This window comes from Alligator sinensis, unplaced genomic scaffold, assembly GCF_000455745.1.
Source record: "Alligator sinensis unplaced genomic scaffold, ASM45574v1 scaffold1555_1, whole genome shotgun sequence".
Lineage (NCBI taxonomy): Eukaryota > Metazoa > Chordata > Crocodylia > Alligatoridae > Alligator > Alligator sinensis.
The window spans coordinates 40746-51285 of record NW_005843406.1 but is presented as its reverse complement, the minus strand read 5'-3'; the positions used below and the strand labels follow the sequence as shown (position 1 = coordinate 51285).

General features: G+C 58.4%; 1 protein-coding gene across 5 annotated transcripts in view; it reads right to left on the bottom strand.

Annotated features, from left to right (window-relative positions):
• Positions 1 to 713: 713 nt before the first annotated feature.
• The window catches only part of LOC102376345 (inactive phospholipase C-like protein 2), a 35806-nt gene continuing 25979 nt past the window's right edge, over positions 714 to 10540 (bottom strand). For 3 of the 5 annotated variants that reach the window (XM_025195105.1, XM_025195104.1, XM_025195106.1), the window contains exons 6-7: positions 5966 to 6075; positions 788 to 1516 (exon numbers count right to left, since the gene is read on the bottom strand). In XM_025195105.1, the coding sequence (XP_025050890.1) occupies positions 1331 to 1516; positions 5966 to 6075 (296 nt within the window). In that variant the 3' untranslated portion in view covers positions 788 to 1330. Of the gene's footprint in view, positions 1517 to 5965; positions 6076 to 10540 lie in introns of all 5 variants that reach the window. The other 2 variants (XM_006038579.3, XM_025195107.1) reach the window with 2 other exon arrangements.

Below are 10540 nucleotides of genomic sequence, written 5' to 3'. Positions count from 1 at the left end.
GCACTCCCAGGAAGCAGAGGTGGGCCAAAGCCATGCAGCCCTGTTTCACTGCCCCCCCTCACCCACCCAGCTCAACCTGTCTTAGCATAGATGCCTCTAAACATGGGCCTCATCCCAGAGGGAAAGTCAATATGGTTTCCCTGCTGATCAGCCCATGTTTCTCTTTGCCTCCAGCTGGTTGGTCCAGGGCAGGTCTGGATCTCTACCCCATGGCTAAGCCAGGTCTACAAGCTTCTCATCTGCAGCATCTGAGCTCCATCTGTGGATGGGGCAGCCCCTGAGCACTGACTCCTAGTACTGAAAGCCTTAGGTGGAATCCATACCCCAGGGGTCCTGGCAGGACAGCCACTGGGAATGCTAGTCTGGACGGCAGGTAGGAAAGCTGGGACCATCCCAGCTATGTTGGCTGCTCCCCACTGCCTGAGGCAGCTCATCTGGTTTGTCCCAGATCTGATGAACACCCAGCAGACCTGAGAGCCAGGCCAGGGTCCTCAGCAAATGAGGCGAGTCAGAAAGGTCAGCTGTGACCTCTGGGCCAGTTCATGGACAAGTGCTAGTGATGCACATGCGTGCACACACACACACACACACACATGTACACGCATGTGCACACACGCACACACATACATGCATACATGTGCACGCGCACATGTGCAGACATGCACGCATATGCACACACGCATGCATGCACATGTGCACACATGCGCGCATGCATACACGCACACACATGATCCCAGGGCCCCTTCTCAACCTAGCTACCTGCAGCAGGATGGAGCCTTTCATTAGAAAGCAGCAGCAAGGCAGGAGAGGAGGTGAGGCCAGGGGAAGCACAGAAGAAAGGGTCAGACTGACTTCCGGACTTCCTGGAACTAGCTGCTCCTCACTTCTCACCTCTTCTCGGCTCTGAACCTCCTTCCAGCTCCAAAGAACCTCTGTCCATACGGGGACTCTGCTGGTACCCGTGTGGACTGCACCCACATGTATTCTGCCCCGACTCTGTAGGAGCCATAAATTCATCTGCCAGGTCTTGGTGAGATATCACCTCCCTTGTGCCTGGGTTGCTCAAGGGGCCCAGCAGAATCCTATCAGCCCCTTGCTAACACTCCTTGAAGGGCACCCCATGAATGGCCAGCTGTAGCCCTGCCAAGAATGCCACTGCCAAGTCTTTAAAATTCATGATAAAAAGCCGTCAAGCTGGCTGGAGTCTCTGGACACAGGGGGCCAAGGGTGCCCCCACAGTCCCGGGTCTGAGGCACTGGGGCAGCCACGGGGCCTCCCACCGCTGGCTGGGCCGCTGTCTCAGTCCAGGCCCCAGTGCCCCACACCGCGGTCAGCAAGATGCCATGTCACTGCCTCCTTCTGTCTCAGGAATGGGCTCCAGTGGGGTCCGGACCCGGCTGGGTTCTGGGGAGGCTGAGCCATTCCTGCCGATGCCACAGGACTGTCCGGCATTGTGGATCTGCCACAGGTTGTCCAATGCCTCTGCCTTGGCCTGTTTGAGCAAATCAGCTTGGCCCTGCAGCAGGGGAAAAGTCAATGGTCAGGTGGGGGTAAAGGGTGTTAGGGCCCATCAGCACAGCCCCGAGGCAGTCCCCTCCCCATCTCAGGGCTGGAGGCAGGCATGGAGGCTGGGTTTTGCTGTGGTCTCCTCACCTTTGGAGCAAAACTGATCCTGCAGCAGAGGCTGGAGCACAGAGAGCAAGGGTTCCCTTCTGTTAGCCAGGGCTCAGGCTGCAACAGGGGCTAGGGGAGGGCCAACTATCCCCCCCACTCACTGCATGTGAAGGCCACAGCATGATAGGACTGTGCCCCTCCCCTAGCCATTGCTTTGGGGCTGCCCAAATCCAAAAGAGCCTGGCCCTGGGGGTGCCTATCCTCATGCATCTTCTGTACCAGATAGCACCAGCACTGGCCAGAGCCTTCAGCAGCTGGAGGATGGCAGAGCCTAGGGTGGTGGTGGCACTGTCCCTTGTCACTGAGCAGTGTTGACTCCCTCACCCAATCCTGGGGAGGCTGGCTGGGCTGGTGCCTCTGGTGCCACCTGAAATCCCAATTTTTTTTTTAATTTATTTATTTTTTTTATTTTATTTTTTTTTTTGAGTGGCGGCCCCTGACGAATTTTTTTGTCTAAAGTTCCTGCAAGTCACCTGTCCGGTCACCAGCCGGATGCCGGTACCACCATTGGCCACCCGACCGGGGTGGCCCAAAGATCCGTTTGGACTTTCTTCAGCCATCAATAGTGCCACCTGAAATCCCAGAGTAGTACTGGAGCTCCATGCCTTCCTGCTCAGAACCATGCAGGTCACCTGGCAAGGTACAGTCCAGCAGCAAGCAGGATCTACACATGGGGCAGGGACCCAGCTGCCCCCTACACTGCCCCAGGTCATGGAAAAGAGAGGCAAAGTAGGGGGGAGCTTTTCATGTAGCTCCAAAGTTTATGTATTGCCAAAACAGCCCTGGGGCACCTTACCAAGGGGGCCCCACAAGTCAGATAGGCAGGGAGAGCAATGACACCAGGTGGGATTCAGAGACAGTAGCTGCCCTAGCTCAGCACTGGGAAGGGGAAAGACACCAGAGGCTTTGAGCTGGCACTGGGACTTGAAGACCCATCCACTCCATGGCTGTGAGCTGGGGTCAAACCCAGGACCTCCAGCATTCAGAGTACGGACAAGGGGCACTAGCTAAAGGAGTGACTCCATCAGCTGGCCACAGAGTAGGCTGTTATCCTGTGTGTGGGCAGCCTCCTTAGAGATGCATGATGCAGCTGAGGCACTGGTTGATGCTCAGCTCCCTGCTCCACCCCATCCCCCACCCAGCTGCAATGGTATTCACTCTGCAAATGGATTTACTCTCACAGCCTCCATTGGCCTCGACACTGACTCAAGGTTCCTCTGCCCCAGCCTGAGCATGCTCTAGGCACAGCCTGCAATGCCCACAAGATGGCAGCACTGCATTGCCGCATGGCTCCTAGGCCACCAGCAGCCAGGACCAGAGAGCTCCATGCTCCCATGTGCTCCAGACTCATGCATTGAGAAGCCCCAGGTCCCACACAACTGCTTTTACCCACACACCCCGGGGCATCCTCACTCTAGAAACCAGCATATAGCAGCCAGGCCTGGGAGAGATGGAGGGTGCAGGACACTGGGGTACACCCTACCCTTCCAAGAACAGCCCATGGGATCCTTGCTTGGACAGCTACTTGAGCAGGGAAGGATGGCAGCTCAGGATTGCACTCAAGTAGGGTGACTACCTTTTCAAAACGCAAAAGCAGCACGCCTGGCCTCCTTGCCTCGCTCTGTCCTCCCATGCTGGGTCCTGCCCACTGGGTTGCAGAGGTCCCAGGGGAAGGGCAGCAGGGTGGGGAGCCCTAAATCTACAGCAGGCAGCCTGCATCCACTCTTGCCCCAAGCAAAAATATGGGAGGGAGGCACATGCCCCACATGCCTCCATCCCTGGGAGTAGGGTGACCACCATCCCTAATTAGGCTGGACAATCCTGTAATGGGAGCATCGAGTCCTAGTCCCAAGCTGTATGACTCTGGATAACATTTGTCCCCCATTCACAATGTTGTGCGTGGATCCGGGCTTTCCATTCACCATGGAAAAACATGGGAAAATGGCAGGTTTCGCCTTGCAGGCTGGCAGCATTTCCCCATGCAAGAGACTGCTTGGGACTGTGGGGAATGGGACACAGTGCCATGTGCATGCCCGCACACATGCGCATGGCCAGGAATACACCCAGGCAGCATGGAGAGCAGTTTCCTACAGGTAAGTCTATGGGGGAGAGGGGGCATAGGAGGAGCAGGGGGTGCAGACTGAGGCCCCCACAGTGAGGGATGGAGTGGGGCAGGGGCTGGGGGTGCTGCCCAGCCAGGGCAGTGAATGGGGCCTAGGGCAAGGCCACTGGTGGCTCATCCAGGGTGCAGAGGGTGCAGCTCCCCACCACTGCATGCACTCCTGGGGGAAGGCCATGGCAGGGTATGTCCTCTAGATTTGAGTGAGGGGTGGGGCCAGATGTAGGCTGCCCACTGCGGGCTCAGGGCTTCTTGCCCTGCTGTCCTCCCACCACCCATGCCATGGCAGAAGGGGGTGGGGAGGGGGAGGAGAGGTGGGCATGTGTCCCACCATTCCATTTTGAAAAGGTGGTCATCCTATCCAGGTGTGCACATGGTGGCAGGGAGCTGCCCCCTTGATGCCCCCTGGATGAGCTGCCCATGGCTCTGTAGCTCTGTTCCGCTCCCCAGCTGGGCCCCGCAGCTGCACATTTTAGCCCCGAGCCCCATGCATAGCCTGGCCAGGCAGCACCCCCAGCCCCCAACCCTGCCCCACTCTCTCCCTCACCTTAGGGGCCTCAATATGCTCCACCACCCCCTCCTCCATGTTGCCTATTTCCCCTTCCTCCCATACACTTACCTGCAGGCAGCTGGAGGAGCTGCTCTCCACTGCTGCCTGGCTGTATTGCTGGCCATGTGCGTGTCTGCACACACACAAGCATGTAATGCCCCCTGCAACCTGCTACCCCCAGCCCCAAGCAGCAAGCAGAAAACCCAGATCCCTGCACGTGATACTGCTATGGTTTGATTGTGTGGAGGGGAATCTGGGACAAATACTGTCCTACAGTTATTCAGCCTGGGACCCAGGTTTGAATGTTACATTTCGAGACTGTCCAGCCTAGTTAGGGTTGGGTGGTCACCCTGCACTCAAGGACAGCATCCCGCTCTGCAGTCTGCCTTGAAAACCAGACTGCCCCTGCTACCCCCTGCAGACAGCTCATGCAAAGGCAGGCAGAGAGTAGGCCCAGGGGTACCTAGCACCATGCTAGAGAAGAGGCACTGCAACAGTGGGATGCTCATTGAAACCCAGAGTCTGGAAGCACATTAAGGGGCCACCCAGCTCCTGGCTTCTGGCCCAGCTCCAAGTCCTTGCTGCACAGAGGCAGTCAGCAGAAAAGCTCTTTTCCCCTAGGGAGGTGGCTTCCAGCCCTAGCCCCAGCGCAGACTGGGAGAGCAACATGCCTGGTCCAAGGGTGGGGGTAATGATGCTGGGGGGAGGCAGAGATAGCAGAGCCAGGGCCCTGTATCAGTTAAGGAGGGGTGGAGGAGGGGTCAGTGGCAGAGCCCTCCACCTCTGCTAAAGCACTGACTTAATTCCCTGCCCCTTCACTGCAGCTGGGAGGCTGCACTCACTGTCAGTGCACCACCCCCACAGCCCACACCACATCAGCACCACCAGCCTCAACTCAGCCAGGTCCCAGGGGAGTCTGGGCCTGTAGCAGGTGGCCTATAGGGCTGAGCACTGGGCTGGCTCTGCAGAGCTACAGACAGCTGTGACTACCCCGGAAGGGTGCCTATGGAGGCCTGCTACATGGTCTGATGTGCCACTCCCAGCACTAGCCCAGCAAGTGGGGAGTGGGGCCTAAAAGATAGAGCACTGGACTGAGAGCCAGGACTCCCAGGTTCTGGATCAGTCTCTGCTACTAACTCTCCTGGGAAAGGACTCCCCTTTGCCTCCTTTGGCTTGTTCCCCTGGTAGAACGACTTGGGGTGAAGGGGGAGGATCTCTGTTTGCCAGGTGCTGTGAAAAGGCACAGGACAGGCCCTGCAATCGCTCTTCACAGGCCCTGGCGTCACGGGCTGGTGCCTTGCGCTGCAGCAGCTGCGGGGAGAACAATTGTTTCACCATGCCCTAGCTTTGTCAGATGTCACAGCACCCCGGGGACAGGAAGCAGGGTCTGGTGCTTTGCCTTGACAAAGCACCTCACAGGCAGGCCTCAGCCCTCACTCTTGCCCTGCTCTGTAGCTAGGGAAACTTAGGCATGGGAGAGGAAGGAAGAGACCCTCACTGCAACAGAGCTGGAAGCAGCACTCCTGGCTCTCACTTGTGCTGGCCTTTGGGTTCCAGGCTCAGCCACCCCTGGGCAACTGGGCACCTCTCTGTGCCCTACGGCAGCCAGGGCCCGATGTTACCTTCAGCACAGTGATGTTCCACGCAAAACTCTCCAGTGCCTTCTGCAGCTTCCTGCCCTTTAGCCCCTCCTTGGCCTCCAGCCGGTGCAGCTCTTTGTGGAAATCCATCCCTGAGAAACAGAGCACAGGGGAGAGTGTCACACATATGCCCATCGAGCCAGGGCCATGGCATCATCACAGGTGGAGATCCAGAAGATGCTCCTGAGCAGGGCATGCGCCACCAGCACCAATAAGCTGGCAAGGAGAGAGCCCCAAGGGTTACAGCAAAGCCAGAGGCAAAGTGCCCAGGACTGGGTTTGTACTGTGACTGTCCTGCACTGTACTGTACATTGAGAAGGCCAGCAGGGCACCAGCCCTGGGACAGCACTCTTTTGGCCAAAGGGGAGGGGAAGGGGCAGAGGGGAACAGCTGGGATCATCACAGAGCTGCCCAAGCTGGCTGCACCCACAGAGTGCCAGAGAGCCACCCCCCCCCTGCCCCCGCACACACACACACACTCCCACTCAACAGCAGCAGTAGCTTCTGTTGCCCTGAGCTCCACATGTACCAGAGTCTGAGGCCAGGGCACAGACAAACTGTGCATCCTGCCCCTTCATGCTGTTCTGCCAGTTAAAAGGGCCCCATCTTTGCCCCCCTCCCCCCTCAAGCCAAAAGGGATGCTCTGCCATGGTGCTGCTAGCCAGGGGCACCCTGAGGTGGAGAAGTGGGGGAGGCAGGCCTGTGTCTGTGCTGCGTTGGGGGGAGGGGGGGCATGTCACATCTCCAGGTGGGAGGAGATGCCCTTCCAGAGCATGCCAAGGGACGTGAGGCTGTTTCCGGCTGGCTCGCCAGCAGCCTACAGCTGAGTCAGCAACTTTAAGCCACGTCCTCTTGCTCTTCATGCTGAGCAACAAGGGACTGATCTTTGGAGCAAGACAGGTGCCTTGTACCCCCATAGCCCATTCTCGAGCACAGCTACCAAATCCCACAGCTAGAGGAGGGTGAAAACCTGCCAGGGGAGAACTCCTTGCCAGCCTCCCCTGCAGGAACCAGTTGCTCCCAGCCTTCATTTTGCAGCAAATCCAGCCATGTGCCATGGCCACAAAGCAGCCTGTGGGGGGAGCTCTGCGGGCAGGGGGCAGCTGAGGGCCAGGGGCAGCAGGAGCAGGGTACAGTGTTTCAGGGCTAGGCCTGTGGGGCTTGGAGAAATATTAGAGTGCAAACACTGAGGTGTGGGGGGCACAGGTGGCAGAAAGCCAGAAGTAACAGGGATTAACCCCCTCCCAAACTAATTTTGCAGCGGCTGGCAATGGCAGCAGCACCATGGTGCCGCCATCCTGCTTGGCACCACTGCCATACCCCGCTGCTGCAGTGCCGCACCCAGCACCCCTGCCACATACTCCTCCACTGCCAGTGCGTGTCAGCCCCACAACAGCCCTCAGCCCCTCCAAATAATATTTTCTCCCACCGCTACCAGTGGGGGGCTCTGCATGTGAGGGCTGCATGGCTTGGGGGAGAGCACTGTGCTTGGGGGCAGGGATGGGCCTGCAGAAGTTTGTGGTTGGGACGGGAGTTCAGGAGGGAGGACTCATGTTTTGTGAGAAAAAGAAAGAAACCACAGGATGTGTCACCATCCCCAGAACAAGAGCAGGGACCCATCCCCACTGTACCAGTCCTAGATGCCCTGTCCACAGCAGCCCACAGGGCATCCCAGCACATCCTGGTGCTATGGCACACCTACAGCCCACAAAGTGTCCTGCACACTGTGCTCCTCCTTCCCACGCAGTGTCTGGTCCCCGTCTGACCCCCATTTATTAACCCTCCCCTTGGCAGCAGGTACCAGTAGGCAGGGTCTCTGGGCAGGCACAGGACAGGCTCTGGGCTCGCTAACTCTCCTGATGGTAACAGGAGCTGGCAGGAGAGCTGGCTGGGAAGTGAGGAGTCTGGGAAGCCTCAGACCATCCCAAGGAGGGCAGGGCTGGGAGACGCAGTGGCCATGACACTGGGAACAGGCTCCAGGGAAAAGCATGGAGAGAAAGCCAGGAGCAACCAGCATCATGCTTGGACATGAAGGGTACCCTGGCACTACACAGCTACTGGCTAAAACACCCAAGAGCAACAGTGTGCCAAGGAGTGTCTCTGCCAGCTCAGTACATGCTGCTCCATACCTCAGGAGTGACCCGTCACACAGCACACACATCCCCACTGCACTCCAGAATCCCAGTGGGACCTTCCCTGAGTCCACCTCTTCCAAATCTCTCCCATTCAGGGAGGAAATCGTGTTGCTCGCTGGGACCCAGTGGTTGTGTACACAAGGAGCTGAACACGCCCCATGCGGAGCCCTCGTCAGCACGTTCTATATTTACCCCTGACGCAGTGCACATGTCAGGCCCACACAAGGTCGCCCACACAACTGCAGATCGCCCACTTGCCATCAATCAGCCCCCTCAGAGCCATACCAGCTTCCTAGCGGGGGCCCTGCTGGGCCCCATGGGGCCCAGTGAGCAAGGCATGGCCCAGAGCCTGGGCCATGAGAAAGAGCATCCTCCAGCTCTGTGCTGATTGCCCCAGGCCCAAGGGACAACAGTGACATCTGACTCAAGCTAAGAGGTGTAAGCAGCTAAGCTAGGGGGCTGACACTCGCAGGAGCTGGAGGCATCGGCTCTGCCCTACTCTTCCTGCCTGCCAGCTGCCACCAGAGTGGGCCTGGGAAGGCAGCTTGCTCCTGCTGGGTGATGGATTGGGAAGGCTCTGCCCAGGGGCTGGGTGTTCCTGGCAGGTGCTGTGTCTCCTGCAGAGACTAGGCCAGGCTGCCTGTTTCTGGTGCACAGAGCCAGCTGCAAGCTCCCTGGGGCAACAGCATGGTTGGGCTGTGGGAGCCAGGCCACATTAGACTTGTGCTAGCTACCTCTTTGGCAAGGAAGCAAGGGCTGGAATGGACCGGGGGACCATCCCCTCTGCACCTGGATTCTTCCTGGGGCAAGATGAGGCAAATGGTAGGGAGATGCTGGCTGGGGATGCCCTCCTTGTTGATCCCGCACTTTCCCCAGCAGTAAATCCTAGATGTACCTGCTGTGTGCCCTAGGGGACACTGCAGCACAGCTGGGGGGTGCACTCTTTGGATTCTACCTGAACTAAACCATAGCCAGAAACCCCTAGGTAGGGCAAAGAGACAGAGGCAGGAAGAAGAGAGGAAATAGGCATGGGGCAGGGGGAGAAGGCAGTAGCCTAAACTAGGGTTGGGGGCAGGAAGGAGCAGCCTGACCCCAGCCCTTCCTGGGCAGAGCAAACTGGGGAGCATGGGCACTGGCCTGGCTGGGAGCCCTGCCCTAGCCTGGCTGACCCATACCACCCAGGCTGCTTATAGCATTCCAGGGATGTGGCTCTCCCAGGGATATTGATAGCCAGGCTGCCGCAGACTCCAGCTTAGGCCTGCTATCTATAGCCATGGGCACTTGTGGGAGGGGCTGCAGCACTGCTTCCATGGGCACTTGGCTCACTGGTGTGTCACTGTACATGCAGAGCACTGCAGAGCTGGGGCTGAAGGGCACCTGCAGGCTGGAGACATGGCAGGGATAGCAGGGGGATGCAGGTCAGGATGGAGTGGCACTGGCAAGACTGGGAATAGCATAGACCCCAGGATGGAGACAGCCAGGGGTTATGAATTGGAACTGCGGGGCACTGGCAAGGCTGAGCCTGAGGGGGACCCCAGAGCTAGGATAGAAGGTGGCTTTGGGGAGGCATGGCAGGGCCAGGGGCAAGAGAAAGCCCAGAACTGGGTTAGCAGTGTCTGTGGCTCAGGCATGAAGGGCACCAGCAGAGTGGTGTCAGGGAAGCCAGGCTAGGGTCAATACACAGGGCCCCTGGCAGAGCTCAGAGGTGGGGGCAGGGCAGTCTGACAGCAGCACCTGCCTGTGTGGGTTCAACCATGTGTCTTTTATGTCATCATATGCAGTTGCCACTTCTCCCGTCAGCCCCAGTCTGTTATTGCTGATGCTAATTATATTCTGGCGTTTGGCAGCTAATGACTCCTCTCCGCTTCCTCATCAGCCTTCTTTGTGCTACTCCAAACTTCTCCCCCTCCCCACACAGGGCCCATTACTGCCCACCTGCCAGTGCCCGGCTCTGCTGGGAGACAAAGCTCATGGGGAGGCTGCTCCTGGCAGAGGCATCCTGCAACTGCAGGTCACATCCTCTCTCACACCCCTGGTGCCCCAAGGGATTTCGGTTTCACACGATCTATTTCTGGGAGCTGCACACTCGCTCCATGGATTGGGTGTCTCAGTGGAAAGTGGCCCAGGCTCTCTGGCAGCTGACATCTGGGAGATAGGACAGGCTCCTGCTGTGCCCCTGCTTCCTCCCCCCAGCCCAGGTACATGTGAAAACCACAGTGGGCTGGGCATAGGGCCCACAGAGTGTGAGCCACTCAGAGGGGCCCCAGCATGGCAGCAGGAAATGGTTCTCCCAGAGCCAGCTGGGGCCAAAGGACCACCTCCACCACATCCATCCGCCACTAGCTCTGCGCACTGGGCTGCCCCAGCAGCAGGCTCAGGAGACAGAAATGCCCCCATCATCACATAGCCACTGCCCCTCACA